At 38.3% G+C, this 25,365-nt stretch overlaps 1 protein-coding gene across 3 annotated transcripts in view; it reads right to left on the bottom strand.

The window, feature by feature from the left end:
- The window catches only part of Utrn (utrophin), a 425,153-nt gene that overhangs the window by 50,979 nt on the left and 348,809 nt on the right, over nt 1-25,365 (bottom strand). For all 3 annotated transcript variants that reach the window (XM_042693071.1, XM_042692992.1, XM_042693156.1), the window contains 4 exons: nt 19,082-19,143; nt 16,977-17,051; nt 10,627-10,828; nt 2,960-3,045 (listed from right to left, as the gene is read on the bottom strand). In XM_042693071.1, the coding sequence (XP_042549005.1) occupies nt 2,960-3,045; nt 10,627-10,828; nt 16,977-17,051; nt 19,082-19,143 (425 nt within the window). The remainder of the gene's footprint in view (nt 1-2,959; nt 3,046-10,626; nt 10,829-16,976; nt 17,052-19,081; nt 19,144-25,365) is intronic.

Raw genomic sequence — 25,365 nt, 5'->3', positions numbered from 1 at the left:
GGTGCTCATTGTCAGTGCCTTCCTGGGATGTGGTTTGCTCAATAAATCCAGAGTTGATGCACAAGCACAATAATCAGTACAGAGCAACTGCTCACACTTTCAGATTAACCATGCTCAACTTCTTCTCTACACTGAGGGACATAGTTATGTGGTCAGGCCACACAGAAGGTAAGACTACTCACACCATGTAAAAACAGAAGGGTTTCCTTGCACATTGAGATATACAGTACCGCTAAATTCTTATTGAAGTTACAATTTTAAAACATTATAGTCAGGTTGAAAAAGGCAGACAGATCAAAAGAATGGGTTATCGAGAGAAATCATATCTCAAACCCAAATTCCAAGAAATTAGCACAAAAGAGGTCCAACGTGGCCTCTGGAAAGAATGCTCTGCTAATCTGCTTTTGGCAAGGCCAAAAGGCCACTCAGTGGTAAGCACAAGGAGCAGGGAAGATCAGAGCAGACTTCAGGCTGTCCTCAGGAAGTCACTGAGAGAGAGTGAGCTGTCACTGGCCAGAAGATATTGACTTTGGAAACTGCAAAATCAATGTTCACACACATTCCAATTGACCCCCAAATGGCACCTCTGCCATTGAGTTTGAAGAGCAAATTGCCTTGAATATTAATCCTAACGAAGGAAATCATGAGGTGATCTGTTATCACTGGGGAAATCAAAAAGTGGAATCTGAGTTGCTCAGGGCCTGCATGCAAAAGTAAAAGCAAAACGTGGAGCATTTCACCTCTCAGTATCCAAGTAAAGATTTAGATTAAAGATGGCAACCTAGGAGAGTTCTTATTTAATTAAGTTCTTAAAATAGCACATGTTGTGGGTTAAACTATATAGCAGGAAATTTCATTGTAAGGAGCCTCTGCTTCCCCTGATCATTTAATGCTGTATTATGGACAGAGCCAGGCTTTGTGCCTGAATTTGCATTTTTTTCCAAGTAAGTTCAGAGCCATGACTGTTACCTTCAGAGAATCCCAATTTTTTCGGGAGCACGTGAAAACCTCAAAGCATAGATGATGAAAAATGCCTTTTCTAATTTTGGAACACTGATGCTCTCATTAACGCTTTTCTTTCCCAATCATGGTAGAAATGGTAACTTTTCAGCTTTGGAAAGTTTGAAATTTCTTGACTGTGATACAGAAAACTATCTGATTTCTGGATAAGGTACCACAAAACAAAAGCTTTATGCAATTTATTTTTATTTTTCCAATTGGCTTCCTAGGTTCTTGCTCCCCACCTCTTAATCTTATGATCAGCTTTTCCTTTTCACACACAAATCTATATCCTCTTTTTCACTGACATTCTTGTCAAACTATGCAAAGAAAATCAAGCCATGGTGTTCTTGACTTGAAACTCAAAATTAAGTGATCTCACAGACATCCTAATTCCTTAGCACTGGCCCAGTTTTGAAAATGAATGCAAGTTCCCTTCAGACTCAAAAATCAGCTCAGTGATAGAACCTGTGCTCCATCGCTCTGTGTGTGTGTGTGTGTGTGTGTGTGTGTGTGTGTGTGTGTGTGTGTGTATGTGTGTGTATGTGTGTGTAAAATTGTTGGGAGAAGGAAGGATATTGTTTTCTGGGTACTGGGAATAGAACCCAGGCCTTGTGCCTACTGGGCATGTGCTGTATCACTGAGCTGCAACCACAGCCCCTTCTTTTGTTTTATGACACCCTATCATGTATGAGATGCACCTCTCCTCTAACACACAGATTTAATCAACTGGGCTTAAACATGGTGGCATCAGATAGGTCACATTTTACCAACAAAATTTTATCCAAAGACAAATGCTGACAGTTAAGAGTATGGAGACTACAGTAATTATTAACGGGGATGGCACTTTGAAAAATAGGAACTTTAACTCTTTTCTAAGGAGACATTATTAGCTTCATTTTTCAGTGGAAGAAAATGCTCTAAATTTCAGCTTCCTACAGGATAAAAGGGGAGTAAGTCACTCCTTGGCTAGCCAGGGGTTAACTCCTTGCTAAAGGATTGAGAAACCTGCTCAACACCCCAAGCCACGATGCAGTGGACATTTAAAAGGGACCCTCTTCACTCTTATGCACATGATCTTTCCAATATCAGCTTAGCTTCCATCAACTCACAGCCGAAGGGGGAATAATTAGTTTATTTGATGATAATGAATGAACAAAGAAAATTAAAAGCATTCATCATCTTATTTTGCCGCAATTATAAAATATAACTATTTAGAAAGAGCACATCTGTGAATCACATTTGTAACCCTGGAGACTGAGACCCAGAGGATCTCTGTTTAAAGCCAGCCCAGGCAGAAAACTCAGTGAGACTCTGTCTCTACAGTAACCAGAAAAAAGAAGAGCTGAGGGTGTGGCTCGTGTGGTACAGCACCAGGAGCATGCATGCTGTGTGAGTTCCAGGCAGGTCCTGAGTTCAAACCCCAGTGTCACCAAAAAAACAAAAATAAGGATATAAATAAGAAGGAAAAAAAGAAAGAATCAGCATTTGCCTATATCCATAAGAGCTGTCATCCACTTTTAAGGCTAAACAACGCACATGTGCAGAAGCAGGGAACATAGCCTAGTTATAATCACCAAGGATCCCGCTCTAGCCCCGTGAGTTTGTGGACCCTCAGCCTTTGACTGGACTTTCAATCTAGTTCAGCATCAATGTTTCCAGCTAGATGACGGGAATCATAATAACTACGTTGTGGGAAAATTATTCTAAAAATCAAATGAGATAAAAATTTGTCATTAGTTCCCACTCCATCAAAGCACCTGGCGCTCGGCTCCTAGAATCCACTTTTCACTCACACACATCTGTCAAAAAATACCATCATCTGTGCAACTTAATACATACATAGCAGGGATTTAAAAAGTGTGATGTGTTATTGGCAAATCAAATAAACTAAGTTCCCAATGAATTGCTATGATCGTTACAACTACTAAAAAATACTGTTACCAAAGGTCATACATACATCTGTATTTTTCTTCTAAGAGACCTTTGGAGAGAGACATCAATCCAATCTTCAAACTCTGCACTCTAATTTTTCCAGTCCGGCCCCTGAAATTATAAGAATCTCAGTCTGTTAGATGCATTTAAAAGGGAATAAAGTATACTAAATATTTATTTTCTTGAAAGCAAATCATTGAAAAATAACCACATCTTCATGGGAAAACCTTTCTATTCACTTTTAACAATTCATATGAAATCTACAGCTTAGCATTGTTACATAGTTAACAGTACATCTGGCCAAATCGGGAGAAAGACTTAGTTTGAAATCATTTCACACTTAACATATAACCCAAGAAGAACAAATTAAGACAAAATGAGGGAAATAACTATATAGCTGAAAAGATTTCACTTTAAAAAACCCTATGACAATCTGCAAATAATTACAAAAACAATAATTTAAATGAACTGCTAAAGTTATACTTAATATGCATGCAACTTAACACACCAAGAAAAAGCTAGAATCAAATGTAAGAAAAATGAAAATTTTATTATCTTCATTTCCTTTAATATCTATTGATGCAGTCTATAAATTACTACTTCAATTTTAATCATTGATGATCATAAGCAACCAGGTGTGGAAGCTGTATTTGGAGCAGTATCAAAGTATAATTAAAAAGGGAATGTATTAATTAATCAACATTAGGAAATAATTTTTCATTATGTCAATGAGACATCATTTCAATTTCTTTCTTTCTTTCTTCTTTTTCTTTTCTTTTTTTCGCTAGTCCTGGGGCTTGAATTCAGAGGCTGAGCTCTGTCCCTGAGCCTTTTGTGCTCAAGGCTAGCACTCTACCACTGAGGCACAGCACCACTTCTGGCTTTTTCTGTCTATGTGGTATTGAGGAATTGAACCTAGGCTTCATGCTTGCTAGGCAAGCACTCTACCACCAAGCCACATTCCCAGCCCCACAATTTCATTTTTAAAAGTTGACCAGAAGAAGCATTTGATCTTTAAAAGTAGAGAGTTAGACTTATTGCAGTATTTCTCAGAGAATTACTAACTTGTTGAACAAATGTTGGCCATGGTACCAGGTCCTGGGGAGGGGAAAAATTAGTAGTACATGGTATTTCCAATAGAATAACACATTGTTCGAAAAAATGCTTATTATGCCTCATTATATCAGATTCAGGATCTGTTTTCAGTTTAGGGTATTATTGTTAATTTTCTCAGGCTATATTTTCTATCCACAAGTACAGTAGACCTAAAATCTATGACCAAATGTTTATGTAATTATATAGGACGCAGTAACTGATGCTATTTTAAAACTAGATAAACAGATACATATGTAACTAATTTTATTTAATTTTTATAACTAATTTAAAATAGTTTATTGCAAAATTATAGTTAGGTCTTGATTTTATTGGCATTTTACTCATGTACTAATTAATATACATGTTCAAGCTAGTTTCTGCCTACTTAACATGATACGTAAAATTAAAATTATTAAAAAATGAAAGCATGCTGATGGATTGGCAGGATGTATTTCCAAAGTAGTTTCTCAGTAGTTTAGAGTTTGTAATTATACTAAATGATATTGAGGGCTGGGTATGGTAGTATACACCTCTAACCCCAGGTATTCATTGGGCAGACACTAGAGGTTGATGGGTCAAGTGAGATCCTATTTCAAAAGCAAGCCAGGCATGGTGGCACATGCCTATAATTCTAGCTCCTTGGGAGGTGTGAAACAAGTCTGCCGAGATATGCTAGCCTGAAAGATGAGTTTGAGGCAGACAGCACAAGATCCCTGAGTATCAGGGCAACAAGTGATGTACTCTTTTATGATTACTACGGCAACTCACTGGTAAGCCCAGATCCTGAGATCTCCTGGCTTTCAAATACCTGAGACCTCTAAACAGTGCTGAAGAACTACCAGAGCTTACTGTAAAATTCCTGGGCCAGAAGCCCTGATAATGAGGAGTTTGTTTGACTGAGCAGAGCCTTACTCAGTATGTACTGTCCCCATCAGGAGATGGGGACAATGACCCTACAACGACCTTTTTGTCCCAGGATGCACAGGACCTCACGGGAGGACTATCCAATCTCTATAAAGAGCATGCTCCTCGTCTCTCCTATGAACTTGGGAACGCACAGATGCACAACTGTGACATCAGCACCACTTGTCCATCAGCCTGGCTACCAGAGTTTGCACCAAATGAAGGATGACTCACACTCCACCCAATGACCTATCTGCCCAACAAAGGAAGACAGGAATGCTGCCTTGGGCAGGGGATGGCTGCTGCATTTCAGCTCAGCTCTCCTATGCACCTCCTGGGTGTATTTCATTGCTATCAGTCTGTGTTCAGCTCTCTTCTTTGTTGGGGATAAAGAGCCCCATGAGAGACCCCATTCCTGGCACCCTCACCCAGTAATATGCATAGTCCTTCCTGCTTTCCTGTACCCTAAAGAGGTGCCATGTAATCTCCTTTCTGCCATATTCTTTCCTAATAAGTATTCTTGTTACTTTTACTATACCCCTCATCTTGCCTGAGTTCTTCTCTTGCAGCGTGAGGACTGAGATTGACGGCTGCACTGACATTCCATGAAAAGCTCAGTCTTCATTTCTGGGCCCAGAATCATATCCAAAAATTTATTGAACCCTGACATGAATATGTATAACACTCAGAATTAATTTATGAACTAGCTAACACTTATATGTTGAAATGAATATGGCTGTCGTAAACACATTTTCCATTACAATACTCAGTCCTAGGTTCTCCCAATGGAAGAAATATGCTCCAAACTAACCCAAAGCTGAACAGCTTATAAATTGTGATTCAATATTTTTCATGAGTTTCCTAATTCACATGACAATGCTAATTTTCTTCCTTTCCAAAATCAGAAAGTTTTGAATCCTCTGAAAAGAAACCACAGATGAGAAAATAACAAAAGGCCATTAAGTGGACTGAGAGACCAGTACAGGAATATGGCCACAGACAAGGCAATCTCTTAGGGGAAAAATGGTCTCAATGATTGCATGCCTTAAAGTATGATGCTAGTCTATCCAGACAATACAAGAAAGAAACATCATCAGGAACACAATAAAAAATTTCACCTGTCCATGCACACACTACCAGCAGGAACAAAAGCTTACTGTAATCCCAGCATTGTTTTATGCACTGATGACACAAGAAAAAAGCAGAAGACATGATTCCTACCCACAACAAACTCACAAACAAGCAAGGTAAGGTAAGCTAAGAAAACAACGTAAGAGAAAACACAAGATCAAATTTTATATATGGAAATGAAGAACCAGGATGGGACCCTCCTGGCTTAAGAGATTAGTGCGTAATCGAAGGTAAGTGGAAAATCAGTCATCAAAGGTGCAAGGCTGGAATGCCTCAAACAGAAGGGAGACAAAGGCCAAGTGTGAGCAAGAGACCCAGGATGACTAAGGTAGGGTGAGGATGTGTATACCCAGGCAGCGAAAGGATGGCATTTATCATACGAGGTCTGCAAAATGCCTTGAAACACCAGAGGACAGACATGTGTATTTCTTGTCAGCTGTTCACGATATTGATAATTTTGTATGACTTGTAATGATGTTATAAATATCCAATAGTCCTCAGCCAAAAACAAAATACAAACAAAATAAATCAGAAAAACAACCCCCACTTCTGCCAGGTTCTGTTGGGCCATAAGATTGAGAGTTCTGGTGTCAAGAATGACGCTTAAATTTGATGGATGACAGCAAGCTGATAAAAATGACCAGTCAGTAATACAGTGCACTATCCAAGCATTTGCTTTCTCTGATAGTTTTGTAACTACTGTAATAATTTTAGCCAGAAGAATAAAAATCTTTTGAATCATACGCGTTTTAGAGTAGAAAGGAAAATGACCTACTGCAACCTAGTCATTATAGAGGAAAGAAATGTAAATGAATACTCTAGATGACTGCTTTAAATGATGATTTAAATGCTTCTAATTTCCATTATTTCTAGAAGGACGATTGGAAAATTAATGCTTTTTAACCTGAGAAGATGAAGACTGAAAGAGGCTGTGGATTTATAAATGAAATCAATTTTATCTTTCTATCTTATAAAGGTTTTTTGCATATTTTAGTTCATTTGCCCTTCACCATCACCTTTTATGGGGTAGGATGGCCAGATATTTTTATTTCGGTTTTAAGATGTGAAATTTAGTTACCAAAGTTAAATGGCTGCCAAGTCTCAGAGCAAACAGACACAAATATTTGGGGGCAACTTATTGAGGATTTTTTTTTTTTAATTTCAGAGCATAGTTCAATTCTATCTGACCAAAAAAATTAAAAAATATTAAGAAATCCATGAGCAGTCTGCCAGCAAAGTAGGCAGAACAAAAAAATTTGAATTCTTATTCATGATAGATGATAATGGTTTTCTCACAAAATTGAGACTATTAAGAAGAGTTAGGTAAATGTTAAAGGTTGAAAGATTTTATTTGTCCTAGATATGGCCATAACTAGAAATAATGAAGTGATTTGAAAAAAAAATCTCAAAATCAATTTCATAACTATCATTAATATGTACTATGTGGTTGTGGCTAAATCAGTTTATCTCATTCTGACAGTTCTTCAATCAGTAAAAATAAGCACGGCAAAAAAATAGAAGATGCCCAGAGTCTTTCCACTTAGACAATTCTACAATCTACTGTATGTGCACCACTAAGTATTTCAAAAGCAAAGCTGAAGCCAGAAATGAATGCCTGCCCTAGTCGCATTATACTACATACAATGATGTCATGTCAAAAATACATGCTAATGATATAGTTTGGCTCTAAAACCTCCTTTGTGGCCTATGTCTTCAAAGATTTGCTCCCTAGTTGGCACGTCTTAATGAGAGCTTGGGCCTACTCAGAGGTCTCTGGATCATTGAAGGCAGGTTCCAGGGGATGGTGGGACCTGTTGGTCTCTTCCTCTTTCTTTCACTTCCTGGCCATGAGATGAACAGTTTTGCCTCATCCTGTGCTCTTGCCATGACATGCAGGCTCATCCAAAGCAATGAGCTCACGGATCATAAAGGAAAATCTCCCAAACTGTCATCAAAATAAACATTATCTCTATATAAGTGAATAATCTCAAGTATTTCTTATATAATGATGGAACACTCACTAATTCATGAAGGTCAAGCTCCCTGAGTGAAAAGGTACATTTCTAAGGTCCACAGACTTTGTAAGGGTATACAGTGAACTCATACACTAGAAGCAGTAGATCATAGATTCTATTAGGACCATGGCTTGAATAAAGTTAATAGCTGTTGTTTGATAAATGAGTGAGTGATAGCTAAAAAAGAAGCCTAGGCAATCAACCACAGACATCTGAGATTACTATTAAAAAATGAACTGTTTTTCCTTATTTTAATCCATGAATCTGTTCTCTGGGATTGAATGCCAGGCTGAAAAGGCACCGTTGAGATACAGAAGGATCTTTACAATTTTTTTTCTTTGGTATGGAGAAAAGATGAGTCCTGAGAATATTTTTTCCTCTTTAAAATGAAAAAAGAAAAACGCCAAGATACTCTTATAACTAAATAGGAAATTGTACTTCTGTGTAAAATTTCCATGTGTCCACATCTGATGGTGAAAGGGCATCCATACTGACAAGAGCTCCCTAGAACAGAAATTCGATTTCACACACTGGTTACTACCCCAAAAACTGCACACCTCCCTGAGGCTGCCCATGAAAACAGCCTATGTGGGGGTTGTAAGCTCCCTTGACTCCGTGATGGGGGTGGGAGGGGTCGTTACAAATGTAATTAAAAGTTAAAATGAGGACTTTAGGTTATAATATATAATCCAATATGCCTGGTGTCCTTGTAGGAAGAGTAGAGGAGCACACCGTCAGTACAAAAGGTGATAACCATTTCTAAGCCAAGAAAGAGATGTTTCAAGGGATGGGGGAAAAGCAAAATCCACTGACACCTGGACTCAGACTGAGAGCCCTAGATATGTGCAGAAGTGATCTGTTACAGACTGAGAGCTCTAGACATGTGCAGGAATGGTTTGTTATTCAAGCCACACAGTCAGCTGTGCACTGTTTCAGCAGCCCTGATAAAACCACTATGGTGTGTCTCTACCAACCCAGAGGGTGGTGGATGATTCCTTTAACGTCTTCTCCAAATTGTCCTTTAAAAGTGACTCAAATCTCCACTTCTACCATACTTTGTAAGGACCAATGGAACTCCCAAACATGTAGTCTATGAATGTAGCATTCTTCTTGGGTTATGAACCTAAGTTATGGGCTTCTAGAGTTAAAATATTTAATTGACAACTATTTTGGTGAGTTTACTATAGAAAAAAAAATGTCTCATGAAGATTTAAAAAGTTGAAGAACAAAATGAATGTTGGATTAATGCTAATGGTAGTATTTTACCCTAGGAGAATCAGAAGTGCATATTAAGATGCAATGCATTCAAAGATATCAGACAGGCATGTAGCAAATTCTATAATTACTATGGCAATTGACATTCATGCTTCTGTGAGTTACTTAGAATCCCTCAGGCACACAAGGGCTATTTTATTATTTAAAAAGAAGACATTATAATATTAGGGAACATCAAGAGATGAAAGTATTTTTTTTCTCTAATGAAAAATATAAACATACTTTTAGATAAATCATCTCTAAAGTTATCATCATCATGTATTTCTTATACAGAATCAATCAGCTGCTAAACATGTTTGCATTTATGAATAATCATCTATCTTCTTTCTCCCTAAATCAAGTAAAAGGCTGCAAAAGGATGCAAATTTTCCTATCATTAGTTAATGGAAAATGCTTTTAGATTCAGCTCTAATTTTCTTATTTCAATTTTGCATACTTTAGCCCCCTACTAGAAGAATGAATAATTCCCAGTGTTTCAGGAATACCAGCCCACAGCAAGTCTTTCTAAAACTGATTACTTCACAAACACATTGTCATAATCATAAGGGCGAAATTAATGGCAGATGAGTTATGCTGGAAATTGAGGGTGCTCTTTATGTAACAGTGAACAACTAATTAAATTACAGATGTTAGAGTGTCCTGTGGTATCAATTATGCATAAGTACCATATATACATACAACCACCAAGGTAATAAGTAAAGCTAATTCCAAAAGACAAATTAGATTTCATTCATTGCCTTTCAAATCACTCCTAATTGTCATACAAAACTGTAGAGAAGACATGAACTAACAAATTGTTTCAATTCACAACAACAAATAAGATATTAAAGGAAAAGGAGAAGAAAATCAGATGTGGCCATCACGTATCTGATCTAGTATTTTAAAATAATGAGTGCATTTTCTTTTTTGTTCTGTTATCCAGTTGTGAGTTTGGTATTTGGAAAGTTACCTATTTTCAAATTTCCACTGGAAAAAGTGCTATGAGATTTTCTATTAAAAACATTATTTCGGGGCTGGGAAGGTGGCTCAGTGGTAAGAGCGCTTGCCTTGCTTGCCTGAGGCCCTGGGTTCGATTCCCAGCACCACATAAGCAAAAAGAAAAAAGCCGGAAGTGGCGCTGTGGCTCAAGTGGTAGAGCGCTCGCCTTGAGCTGAAGAGCTGAGGGACAGCGCTCAGGCCCAGAGTTCAGGCCCCACGACCGGACCCAAAAAAAAACAACAACATTATTTCACTTAATGATTGCAATTTAATAGGGAAAAAAACACAGACTTACGTGTCATATACATTGAGCAACCAGTTGAGACACATGTCCACACAGAGTGGAACGTTGACCAGATCCTTATGCAATTGTTCAAGTCCATCATAAGTTGTGGTCAGACAGTTGATGACATCTGGGACACTAAGCAGCTGGTCATTTTGGTTCAGCTTGTGCTGTTTGAAAACTTCATTTGTTGTATTCAGCTCTAAGAGATCCACTAATCAGGTGAGAAAAAGGATTATGTACAGTCATTGAATTGTATAACAACACTGAGAAGAAAGCATTTTCTAGTCTCCAGTACTTATCTTCAGTCTTCAATGTTTGAATGTACTCTTTTCATTTTTTAGTTGTTAAAGAAACAACAACCTTGGGCTGGGAAGGTGGCTCAGTGGTAGAGCGCTTGCCTTGCATGCATGAGGCCCTGGGTTTGATTCCTCAGCACCACATAAGCAGAAAAAAAAAAGCTGGAAGTGGCACTGTGGCTCAAGTGGTAGAGCGCTAGCCTTGAGCTGAAGAGCTGAGGGACAGTGCCAAGGCTCAGAGTTCAGGCCCACGACCAGACTCCCCACCCCCTCCCCCCCAAAAAAACAACCTTTCCAACCTTCCCTCTTATTGACATTTTCATGCTTTTTGAAAATCCTCTTTTTCCATTTTCTGATCATTAATATTTGCTCATTAATGAACATTAATGTTCCTCTTTTTTTCTTTTCTGGCTTCCTCCTTTCTAGTATCTTTTTAAAAATAATATAGAAAGGCATAAGTCTTTGAATCCATTCCAAATGATGGAAGATCTCAAGAACTCTATCGCTCTCCTTGTCCTAACTCCTGCAGACTGCCTATTTATTGCTTTCTCAATTGTCTTTTATGCCCCAGTAATTTTATTTTACATTTTCTAAATTCATTTTAACTGATACATAAAATATAAATTTTGCACATATTAATGGAGTACTAAGTGTTGTACAATGTTTTAGTTAGGTTAAATAGGTATTAAGGATGGTTGGTCGTCATTGTATAAGTTATAGTTGAGTAAGAGTTAAAAAGTTCCAGTATACTAGTACACCATAGAGTGACGAAATAGAACAATATGGACTTTGAATCTTAAACAACTAGAAAAACCACTTTGAATGTTTTCCCTATTTGAAAAAAAATATTTGTGGAGACAAGCAAACTAATGATACTTCAGGTGCTTCTAACATGTGTAACATGATGCTCAGTTTAAAAAAGACAAAAAGATAGGTTCTCCAGAAACATAATAGATCTTCACCACTGGACGAAAGTCAAGTTGGAATCCAGCCCAATCAAACACAAATCTGTGCTCAGTCTGGTTTACCTATCATGTGTCCTATGATGATTGGTTACGGGCTCAGAGAACATGGTCTCCACGTATTTATTTGCTTCCATGCGCAAAACATCTCTAGTGTGCCAAGGCAGTGCTAATGTGTACAGTGTGAAGAGTGGTCTCAAAGACATCTGGATAACTAAAAGGAGGAATAAAAGTGCTCAGAGAAGAATGTATAAATCTCTATGGGAGCTAATATAGGATAACAATCCATCAATGAAAATGCTTTAGACTAGATATCCTACTGATACGGACTTTTCTGGAGTTAAGGATCTTACAGGGATGAGACCTAAGTCCAAATGCAAAACTTACTTAGGCTTCATATGTACTTTATATACCTAACTCATGGTAATAAAAAAAATAAAACAGCAACAACAATAATAAAGACAAATACTCAAATACAAAACATAAAAGTCTAGTCAACAGGTTAACCTATTTCCTTCAGATATTGAAGATACAACAGAACCACCTGCAATTTCCATTGTGATTTTTCTACTATTTTGGTATTCTACATTGTTTCCGATTATGAACCTCTGGAGAGCAGTAGCAATATTCATTCTCTCCAGGGCAGGCTAATGGGCAGTGTTTAGTAACGAAAGCAGCCACAGAATTAGGATTCCCCATGGACTTCAAGAAATGTATTCAAATGCTGCTAAAATGTTCTAAGCTCTATGAATATCAGCACTCATGAGGCCAGAAACACAGCACTGCTATTGGACCCCACAGGCCATCAAGTGACAACAGACCATATCCTAGCTCAGGCTGTCCTTCATTTCCTTCCGAGATGTCTCTGTTGTTATACTCTGCAGCAGTGACAGTAATTTGCCACAACCTACAGCCTATTGTGTCTTCAATTTTCAGTGATTTACTCTGACACGCTGCCTAAGCCAGGCATACATCTTCCTGAAGAGTGTCACATTTAGGTACCTTTAAAGAACTGACTACATTTAAATCACAGAAAATTATGATTTTTTTTGTCTTCTCAAAGAAAGAGATAAATGACAGCTCAGCCATGCGGTAAATGAAACAAACAACAGAGTCATTTCCTAAGCAACTTTCAGACCTTTTCTTTTCTCCCACACAGGAGGCATGGGGAGCAAATGGAAATACATCATCATTCTCTGTTCTGCACAAAGACACTGAACATGACTCTGCACTTGACCTTTGGATTCTTTGCCTTCTCAGGGTTTGCACAGTTGACTTGTTCTTTCTTAGCATCCTCTCCCAGAGCCTCAGAACCACAGCTGGTGCTCGAGGTTTCAGGCTTGGTGCTTTAACTCTGAGGGCCTGATGGGCTCATTTACTTCATCATTTCCATGATGCCTTCTCTCTCCACAACTCCCAAATCCCATTCTTCCCACATAGCTCTTGGTTGAATAGGAGATCTCCATTCATGTGCTACAGTTCCCTACCAGATCTCTACCAATCTCCCTCAGAAACCTCTACCTTACTGGGGTCCAAATAAAGGTCTGACCTTCTTCTTGAACTGAAATCCAACTTGCAGGTCTTGGCATTTCATAAAACCCTCTTTCCTTCACCCTCCACAACTTATCAACAGCTACCCTCACTACTTCCTTCTCAGATACTCATAAATGGAGCCCTGTTCTTCTCTCCTACTGCTATCAGCTACCAGATCAGCCTTAGTCTTCTTACCTTGGAACTGTCCACTCATCCCATTCCCCCCGTTCTTGGAACCTTGGGTATTACTTCACATACATTCACCTCTTGGCCCTGTCCCCAAACTTGCACTGAAAAGAATTGTACAGCCATGAAGCAAACTTTACAAGCATTCAAAACAACATGGAGAGCTCAAGGATCAAAATGCAATCACAAATCATTTCTGGATTGATCCAGAAATGGGATAACTAGCTTTGTTATTTTGAATGGATCTCATGTATAATCCTCTATTCTTATCTTTGATTATGAGTCACATGCATTGATCTCATGTGGCTTTTACAGCCTGGTTTATACGCGTGTTACCTGAGGACATTAACCTGGTGGTTATCAGAGGAACATTTCTCTGCTGTTACTTGTTACAGAAGTTTAAAATATACACAAAAAAGAAAATGTACATTGTATAAATGATACAAAGGTGTGGTTTGAAGAAAGAAAGTAATCAAAAATGCCCCATTCATCAACCATGCAGCTAAAGAATCAGTAAGTTACCAACGTAATGGAAACCCCTTAGAAATCCTCATAACCTCAGAGGTAATGACTAATCCTTGCCTTCTACTTTTGGTTCTTAAAAGTTATTTGTGTCCCTAAGTAGCTTGGCTTTTAATTATATAGAACTAGTATTAAACTGTAAAAATTTCTTCTGACATTTGATTTTTTTTTTTCCATTTGTTTTTACAGTTCTAACATTCACCCTGCTGATGCTTTTTTCTAGGTTATTTGTTTCATTTTTATTTTTTTGCTGAAGTAGAACATTTATTAATATGCCAACATTAAATAAACTTTGCTACTAAACAGCACCAGCACTGATCTTGCATGTGTCTTCTGGTATACATACTCCTGCGCAAACTCTACGGCGTATCATTTACTTGCTCTGCACCAAAGATGGTATGAGACCCTAAGAAAGCATGCCGAGCAACGAGCTCTCTCCTTAGAACATTCCACTGAGGAGGATCCACACTCAATGAGAGCTGACCGCACCCTTCTCCCCAGAGCCAGGACACCCCCCACAAGACACTATCACCCACAGCAAGCATATGTTGCTCAGGTGACAGATTGTCATTGTAAGCTGCCGATAAGTACTGGAAAAATCGAAGGCAGGAGGGATGAGCTGGAAAATATTTCCAAGAGGTCAGATTTTAACAGAATCTGGAGGAATAAGGGCTTATGGATCCGTGCAAAGGGAGGGACATTTCAAGTAAACAGAAAGGACAAGAGAAGAAGGAGCTGATAAACCATCAGTAGATGCTAGAAAAGTGGCCAGCACAAGCCCAAAGAAACATAGGTCCCATGGTGTCCCTTATTTGCAATATCTAGTATATGTATGAGTCAAGCAGAAAGGGTCACATAAGGTGATGTTAGGAAAATGAACCCTAAGATATGTATTTAAATTTTTTTTTCTTTCATGCATTTGTTTCTAACGCATTTATAAGATTATTTCTTTGTTGCTTTGTATGTCCCTCCCCAACAATATAACCCCTGCTTTCACTGTATTTGATGTCGGTATAATTTGTGAAGGGGAAGGGAAAAACACAAAGGAGGAGGCTACAATGCTTGATAAGAAATGTACTCATTATCTTGCCCATGTAATTGTAACCCCTCTGTACAGTATTTTCACAATAAAAAAATATTAAAAAAAAAAAAAAAAAGAAAGAAAGAAAAGTGGCAAGCAGGCCCCAGGCTAGACAGCTGGTGGGGCAGGAGCGGGAAGTGAGGAGACAAGTAAAGCAGGATGTGCCTGGCCTTGGGGGTTTGAGATCCTATGCAAACCAATGGCCAGGTGCTCTGTACTATACAAGTTGAAGTCTTCTCTTCCTTTCTGGTTTGAGAGTGAGGTGAAGGAGGGAGCTTTTTTTCTTTAGGGATTAGAAGAGAATAGCAAATCGCATGCATTTGCTTCTCTACCAAAAGTATCACTGAAAACTGGGACCACATTTACAACAGTCTTCTGTCAGCGGAGATTTTGTGGCTGAGTCATTTGTCCTCATTTTATAGCCCACTGGGTTTGGAAAGACCTTCCAGACTTGTCAGCTGGGATACTGGACACACATTTGAGCCTCTTCCAAAAGTGCTGTCACCACAGACTTGCTGAGCAGACCCAACAGCCTCTCAGTGGCTGTAACTTACTTCCTATTCTCCTCTTGTTCAACATAGCAATGGCTAGCCAGAGCAAGCTGGCTCCCAGGGTTTTGAACAGGCCATTCTATAATACTTTCTATTAACCACTATAACCTGCCAATTGCCTTTGGGACTCTGCAGATTACGAGAGCCAAGTTTAGCTCATTCTTCCTTTCTTAGGCCTATTTACAGGTATTTTTCCAGCCATTTCTACTTTCCCTTCCAGAAGAACTTAGCTGAACACTTGGCTATATTTTCTGAATGATTTTAAATCTCTACTCAATACTTCCCATGTAGCCAATTTCACATTTATTGCTAATTTCTATCAAATACCAAAAGCAAAAATTTTAACCTTAAGGTAATATTTTTCTGAGGGTAATTTTGTAAGCTTCACTGAGCTGTCTTGGCATATAATGAAAGACATGTCTAGACATTTTAATGAAAGGTAATAAGCAATAATATATGGAAAATTTCAAATTATCTTAGTTTAAAAGTATAAGCAAACACCATTTTCCATGTTAACACTATGACAAAGCCTAAGTGTTCTTTGGAAACACTCAATCATTAAAACTATATGCAGATATAGAACCAAATTGCTTAACTCTATACTATAAGCATGCATATTTCTGCTTAGTTTTATGAAATTTTGGGAGAAAATAAACTTCTTGTGAAAATATTTTCAAAGAATACCACTGTGAGCATAACCTCCACAGGGGAAAATTTCACTGATAATATGAAGCACTTTAAGACATATTTAAAATGAAATGGAGATTTTTCTCTAATTTTCTAAGGTGCCTGTTCACACAGGAATCAAAAATGTGACTGTTGACTGTTATTTTATGATTGTATTCAGTCAAATTGTTTGGAACTCTACAACTTGTGAATGGATACGAAGTATTAAAAAGGCAATGGCCTACTGCTTTTAATCCTTCATTTAATTCCTATACAGTAGGTGGCGGCACAATTTCTGAAAAAGCTTTTTATGTCACTTCTGTGTTTTTGGTTTATTTTGTACTCCAACCTCAAATAGCATATGTTCATTTGTTTTACTATTGCATACTGGTGGGCCAAATAACAAAGCATTTTTAGAAATACAGCCAACTTCCTCAGAAAGGTGCTCTGAAACTCAGATTAACGCTACAAATTTATTACCCTCTCCATTTGTCCTTGTCTTTAACAAAATAAAAAAGACAATCCAAAGAACAAGATGATGAACTTTGGTAGAGTAACTCACAACACAGAGCTTTCTGCAGCCTTCGGATTTTGATTGCCGTGCGGTAAGCAGAGAAACGTACATTATTCAGGTCAGCTGAAATGGAAGGAGGAACCATTTAAATGCATGCTTATTACTTAGCTTAGATTGAATGCCAATAATGCATTTACTTACTTTGGATGATGGAAAAACATTATGCTTATCCACAATAAAAAAAAAGGCCTCTAAATTTTCTATCTACTTATGAAAATAAATGTTCATAAACACCAAGTTGAGAAACATTTGAAAACAGGGCTAGGGCAGACCTCTCCAAGGAAGAATTTTCAAATATAAGGGTTCAAAATCCTAAACATATCAAGTTCACTGAATCAATGGAGACAGGAAGAGCCTGAGATGGTAGGACTTCCTGGACTTCTCTACTACTCCAGAATTCCTTTCCCCAAAGCAAGTCATAGAAACTGGGCCTCTATTTTCCAGAGTAAACCATCAAACCCAGCAAGGTCATTCTATGACCTCTGCTATGTTCCCTTGAGGAACCTCATAAGACAGGTGTACTGGCTCACCTGGTAGAAAAGAATACCAAAGAGAGGCCAAGGAGAATCCGAACACACAGGTCTTGATAAACCTCCTTCTCAGTCTATTACTATTAGATTATACCCTCTTGCTTAATTATTGTTCCATGCAGTCATCAAACTTGTAAAAAGAAAATGGAGTGTTGACCTAAAGCATTTGGGTGTTCATATCTCAAAGCTCTTGTGTGACATAAAAACTTGGTTAACTAAATTTACTATGCTGTTCTCTAATTAACTTGTCTTATGTGATAAGTGTCAGTCATGACCCTAAAAATAGATAAGCAAAACTATTCCACCTATCTGTCCCTAGACAGGAAGAGCAGACAAGGGACAGGAAATACAACTATTATTTAGGCCTAATAAATTCCTTCTCTACTGCTAAAGGGGATTCTTCTCTTCCAGAAGCAGCTCTCTCCTAGGACAATCTGTTTTATATTGACCAAATTATCTATCTCACTGCTCACAAAGGTGGTCTTAGTGCCTTGTTCCTTACAGTCTGATCTATTTGTCTCTGTCCTTTCAGAGCTCTCCTTCAAAGGACCCTGTCATAAACCCTCATATCTTTGGAAACAATGGCTGTTACAAATTCTTCTCAGTCCTCTAAAGACAGAATATCAAGAGACTGAGAGGAAAATTCAGAAATCATCAAACTTTACCATGTGACATAAAAAAATTTAAGCTTTTTTTTCTTGCTTGTTCAACTCTGTCAGCCCCTCACCTACTCAACATGAAAGAGCATGCAGAAGCCAAACATTTCAAGAGACAAAAAGGAGTGATGTGCTCTGGAGTGAAAAGGAAATGGGAGACACAGCATGCCGTAATTCCTCTGGAAATCACCAGGCAGGCTAGGCCTCCAGTGGAAAGGCTTAGTCTACTAGAAATTAAAACGAGAGCAGAATGCTCATCAGATATATTAAAATAAATTTAGTTTCTCATGATGTACACAAAAATAAATTAGGTAAGCTAATTTGATAAAAATGTCTTAAGAAGAAAGCTAAAAGCAAATTGCAAGCAGTGTGTCAGAGGTTCCTGGATTGTCATTATTTAACATGAGTCATTATGAAGAAAGGTAAAGCCTACACAACGATTTTCCTCCTGGTACAGGGACTGTACATGGCCTAGGCTCTTCTAAACTACACACTGTCTTCAAGGAAACACCTGTTTACTTCTGTAAACAAGTAGTTAAAGTTCAACCGCTTTTAAATGTCCACTGCATTTTTAAATGTCCACTGTCGTATAACACAAGCTGGTGACTAGCTGTATATACATTCCACCACACAGACCCTCACACCAGGGAGAGAGGTACTGGAGTTTGAACTGAGTAGCTGACACTTGCTAGGCATGATCCACCTATTTACCATTCTCTACATAGCTGGGATAATAGGACCATTGCCACCATGCCCAATTATTGGTTGAGATGAGGTTTTATTGACATTTATTAACTCAAACTAATTTTTTAAGTCTCAAATTTCCCAAATAGGATTATAGATTTGAGCCTTCTTTAAGAGTAGGTTTCACTCGTTTAGGTTAATTCATTAGTAAAACAACACTCACCAAGGGACTGAAAGAGTTCAGTCATTTTAGGATGATCCCAACAGGTTGTCTGGGTTTGATGGCTGGGGAAAAAAACACAAAATATTAAATATAAGTGAAAGTCTATCAATATAGGACACAAAGAATCTATTCTTATGGAGTTTGTTTTTTAAATTTTATTGTCAAGGTGATGGACAGAGGGATTAGTTACATAAATAAGCTAGTGATTACATTTCTTGTCTAACTTGTTACTCCTTCCTTCACTTTTTTCCCTCTATCCCTCCCTCCTTACAATCCCTCCTCCCAAGTCGTACAGATCATTTCCAAGATTTTGTCTTGTGAGTATCGCTGTTGCACAGATTCCCCCTTTGTCCTTTGTTTGGCCATTTTGTTGTAAATTTTTCAAAATATGTGCAAAGTTTTACTATCATAAATCATTCAGACATCCCAAGTCCAGCTACTTTTTAATAACACTAATTTTTATTATTGATTATTGAACAACTTTATATTCTCCTCAGCTTCTCTCAGTAACAATGTTTCTGTATGCAGTAATGTCTCTCTATGCAGTATCTCAATGTTTCTGTATGCAGTAATGTCTCTCTATGCAGTATCTCAGTGTTTCTGTATGCAGTAATGTCTCTCTATGCAGTATCTCAATGTTTCTGTATGCAGTAATGTCTCTATGCAGTATCTCAGTTTCTTTATGGTCCTTTCTCTCACTTCATAGGCAAGTTTTTTTTTTTTATTTTATCTTTTTCTGTAAATTCCAAAACTGGTTTGTACATTAATGGAAAGTCTACAGGAATAACCCTATAAAAGAGGTAAATGTAGTGCTTAAATGAGTTTCTTTAGTGTCCGTGTGTGTATATGGGTATGTGTGGGTATTAAACAGCTCATAACTTTGAAGCTTTATATTTAAAAGTAAACTGCCCCTTATCTAGGTCAGAATACAGTTATAGCATTTAATATTACTCAAAAGACTTCTGAGATGACACTCCATTCTTACAAAACTGTTAAGTAAGCTCAGTGAAATGCACCATATTCAAGAGAGATGATAGTATTCATAAAAACAAATATAAGAGAAATTATTTGTCTTAACACTTATGTAATATATCAAAAAGTATGGCATGTTCCTAGAAAAAAAAACCAGTCCAGAATAATAACTTTTAGGCACACACACACACACACACACACACACACACACACAGACACACACACACAGACACACACACACACACACACACACCCCACACATACATAAACAAAAGCATGGCCAGGCGCTAGTGGCTCATGCTTATAATCCTCACTGTTCAGGAGACTGAGATCTGAGGATCATGGTTCAAAGCCATCCCAGGCAGGAAAATCTGTGAGACTCTTATCTTCAACAAACCACCAGAAAATCGTAAGCAGTGCTGTGGCTCAAGTGGTAGAGTGCTCACCTTGGGCTGAAGAGCTCAGGGGCAGTGCCTAGGCCCAGAGTTCAAGTCCCACAACTGATCCCCCCACAAATCAAAAAAAAAAAAAAGCATGTTCCTAGAAAGAAAAACAGTCCAGAATAATAACTTATATATATATATATATATATGTATATATACACATATATAAACAAAAGCACCATATAATTCATAATCAAAGATAGTTTTTTTATTTTAAGTATTCTAGCAATTCTCAAACTAAACAATATACCAAGAGTCTACAATGGGAAGATGGGTTAGAGGAAGAGCTGGAAAGCTATCTGACTCCTCTACTCTGTTCTGAATTCCACTGAAGAAGGGCTAGGTTTTTCACTTGACCTGAGCAGCCAAGAAACACTCCTATCCTTTCTCAACCTACATGGTTTTAAGACCATTGAGTATCTACTAAAGTCATCTGCCCTAAAGTCTTACAATGTATAGGGTGACTAAGAGGTTGGTAGAAAATGCAAAAACCTCTGTAAGACAATCCTTCTTACCACCAATAAGAGTAAAGAAGGAATTTGCTGAAATCATTCCAGTGTGTTACGTAGGCTCCTGTCTTGGACAGACTGCCAAGAGTCAAATGAGCTGTTATCTCTTCTTTCAAGTAATTTTGGTCCCCATGGCAATACTACTTTCCAGAGACAGATACCCCACTATGAATAAAAGAAAAAAATAGCCCAGATTCTCATGAACACAGAGGCAGACTTCATACTTAAGAAACAAATAGAAGGATGCTTTTTCTAGAAGAATGGGTGTGGAGAGCAATCACCTTGCTCAACCCTATGGAACCTCAAGGGAAGAGCACTGCTCTCCAGCCAGGCGCTAAGAATTCCAGGCAAACACCCGCTCACTAATGGCACTCTTTAGTGGAACCAGTCTGGACTGGGAGCAGAGGGAACACAAACATTTGGCAAACAGATGGAGGAAAGGAAATGGCATCTCCTTTGTGAATTCAATACCAGTTGATTCATTAGGCAGAACCACCAATCCTGAAAATAAACACAGCCTCTGGTTATGAAAGAAAAACTGAGGCTTACTAAACAACAGCCAAGGAAAATAAAAAGTAGTACAGGCAGTTGGCCGTGGGATTTTCTTTCTTTCATACTCTAAGTGGGGGGAAAGAGGTTAGAACAAAATCCACAGTGAACTTAAAGGCTCCAAGTATTTGAACAGCTGTAGATTGCTCTTTAGCTTTTGGAAAATGCTTCCAGAAACCCAGGAGCAAAGTAGTATCAACCCCTCCTCCATTCCCCGGTAATAGCTTAGCTTCCAGCTAAATTCATACATGAAGGGGAGGAAAACTTCACATTGTGCAGTCTGATAAGCTATCCTGTAAAGCTGGAATATTGTGTACAAAAATCCTCTTTTTAAAAGGCAACATATGCAGGAATCTAAGAATAAAACAAAAACATTAAACAAGCTAACGGAGCAGCAAGGACAAGGGAAGTCCACAATCGTATTAAACCAATAACAGTGAGATGTGACATCCAAGGGGGGTAGCTAGCCATCCCAGTTTTGCCTACATAAGGGGCCAACAATTAGTAGGTATACTGTCAGATTCAAATGATCTTTGAGCTGCTTTAAACTCTGAACACTGAAGACAAGATGAGGGCACACGGTTTTTGTCCACAGGATGCAAGCTGTATCCCCTCGAATGCAGCCGATTCTCGTCTTAAGGATCATGATGCCTTTGTCAGCTTTGCATTTCTAAGGAAATCCCTCTCAGTGTCCCTTATCTAAGATGTGGCACTTTGTCTTGTCCTTGGAGCCTGTGACAACGCCTTACTGCTTCTCCTCATAAGTAAAGTCAAATGTTGCACATGTGTGCTTTGTATTTGTATGAAAGCCAAGACTTTACTTATTTTGGAAAGTATCCTCCCATACCCCAGACTGACCTTTTTACTACTGGACTGTGCCCAGAGATTATCCATCAGTGATCTGGATTGGTCCTTTTATGCCATATACACATATAGACCAATTTATATACTAAAATATGATATGTGGAGGGGGAGGATTCTCATGTGGTAACTCCTTTGAACTACTAACTTAACAGTTTATCAAAATGAATACCAGGAAGCCAGGATATATATTGAGGGGGAAAGGCATGAAATGAAGGGGGGGAGCAGAGATAGATGGAGAGAGGAAGAGTAGTGGAATGCAGTCATAATATTCAGTGTACACAGGTGAAAATGAACCAAGAAAAGAGAAGGGATGGATAGGATTGAGACTCGGGAGAATGACAGAAGGGTCACAGTGATCAAGATGCATTGTACTCACAATTTGACATGCTGGACGGAAACTCCTTTGTATAAGTACTTAAAGATACGTCTACTACTTCTATTTCTACTACTACTACTACTGCCAGCAATACTACTACTAATAATAATAAAAGGAAATTTGTTTTAAAAAAAGTTTTCCTTTACTCTTCAGTGGCCTTCCTGAGGTAATGTATTGTCCCTACACTTTGTAGGCTTTAATGGAATATTACACAGCTAGGCTAATAGTTTATACCCCTGTTTTTATTTAGGAGGATATACTCTGATAAGCCATACAAAGCAATACACAAATAGAATGGCACCATACACCAATAGTTAAAACTCCAAAATGTCACATCCTAACACTGGAGTCAGGTGAGGAACCCAACTCCAGGTGCTTTTGATGACTTTTGACTTCTAGGCAAACAACTGCTATGGGAAATATATTTTTGAAGCCCATTTGTCCTCATTATAGGAGTTGCTTTTTAAAAAAAATTTTCTGAAAACTTAAAAGATTTTCAGAAGGGGGCTAGGTGGCTCAGTGGTAGAGCGCTTGCCTTGCATGCTTGAGGCCCTGGGTTTGATTTCTCAGCACTACATAAGCAAAAAGAAAAAAGCCGGAAGTGACGCTGTGGCTTAAGTGGTAGAGCGCTAGCCTTGAGCTGAAGAGCTGAGGGACAGCGCCCAGGCACAGAGTTCAAGCCCCACGACCAGACCCGCCCCCCCCCCCCAAAAAAAAAGATTTTCAGAAGGCATTCTGCTTATCCAAAAGGTGACAAGTAGCCAAATATCCTTACTTCTTACTATCTACCCAATTTTATGCTTGGAACTAGATTTTCGAAAGCTTGCTATTAATCTTGTCATTCCAATTATAAATATAAGAACAAAAAGTAAAGGTGAATGAGTTAATTAAAAAAATAACAAATGTGAGAAAAGCGACATAGTGCTTTTAGGGTAAGACAATCATAGAAAGAGAACACTACTTCTTTGTAGTGAGACGTGAAATACAACACACTGTATGAGGTCCTATAATGGTCACTATGGATGGTAACATCCCATCATTCTAGAGTTCCAGCTGTACTTTCTATGTGTAAATCCTCCCTTTCTTTAAGATCAGCCTCCATCCAACTACAGTGTTACCATTTAGTGTTATGGTTTAGGCGAAAATGTTACCAGTATTTTATACTTGAAGGAGACTAGGGCAGAGGGGATTTAGATCACTTACCCAAGAGCATATGCAAATAGCAGAAATAGAAATTGAACACAGATGGCTACTTAAGCCTAAACTCCTGATTATGGAAATATATTTGCAAAAATGAAGGCTTTGAAAATATTTCTTGATGACTCTGTCCAAATTTCAGCCTGTAGTCCATCATTACAATCAAAACAACCTCATCTTGCTTGCTTCTCTCCTCCCTGGGCGAATCCCAGGACTTGATCAGTTCAATCACTTGCATTTTCTGAACCTAAGCAGCTGTAGAAGAACACAACTGGAGCAAATCACTCACCAGACAGACTGATTTTACTTTAACTATCTGATTTAAAACGGGTAACAGTGCTCCCTTCCTTAATAAACTTGCTTCTCAAACTCCAGGGCAATAAGTGCCTTCTCATTCCCACACCAAAAGCAGCTTCCTTCCCTGCCTTTTCTCATGTCATTTCATTTCACATTTAAACCAGTAGATTAGGACCTCATCATCCAACTCCCTAATCAGTGCTTTTCCTTCTTCTGCCTGTCTTCCTCTCCCCTTTTTATCTGAGAAGTTGTCAGACTCTTATCAACAGCCAATTCTTCCAAATGTTTTCTTTAAAAACTCTTGTCCCACATGTCAACCCTGCTACAGTACTATTTTCTGCAAAACATAAATACACATCCGTGCACGCGAGTGCGTGTGTAAACACACACCTTAACTATCACCCTTTATCCTTTTTTCACAAATAGCTTTACAATCAAGTTGTATATTCTGTATACCACCACCTATCTCATTCTGTTATGTTTCCTGGGTGCTGGCCACTCGGGACAGGATGTCTGCTGTTCAGTTTTCCATTAAGAGAAGGCAGCTCATCTGTCTAACAATGCCTCCAAGTGTAGAAGTTTAGTATGCCCAAAGCGCTTATATTCCCTCATTGAGCAATTTTGCTCATTCCTCCTATCCGCTCAGTTTGCCTAGTAAGTTTTAAATATTTATTTTCAATAAAGATTGAGTTGTAGACAGTTTCTTAGACTCTCTAGTACATTTTCTTTATTCCCTCCTTCCTTTCTTCCTCCCTCCGTGCCTCCTACAGTCCCTCTCTTCCTCCTCTTTTGTGTTGGTTCTGGGCCTGGTCACTATCCCTGAGCTTACATATATATATATATATATATATATATATATATATATATATATATATATATATATATTTGTGAAAATACTGTACAGAGGGGTTATAGTTACATAAGCAAGTTAATGAGTACATTTCTTATCCAGCATTGCTGCCTCCTCCTTTGTTTTTCCCCTACCATCCCTTCCCTCCCACTTCCACAACTTACTCTCCCCAGCCTAAATTGTGAAGTTCATTGTTCAACAGTGTCTTGTACATCTCATTGTTACAA

Source organism: Dipodomys spectabilis, unplaced genomic scaffold (genome assembly GCF_019054845.1).
Source record: "Dipodomys spectabilis isolate Male_0828 unplaced genomic scaffold, ASM1905484v1 ptg000001l, whole genome shotgun sequence".
In the NCBI taxonomy this organism is placed as follows: Eukaryota; Metazoa; Chordata; class Mammalia; order Rodentia; family Heteromyidae; genus Dipodomys; species Dipodomys spectabilis.
Note: the sequence above shows the minus strand (reverse complement) of the source record. Positions and strands in the feature narration are given on the sequence as shown.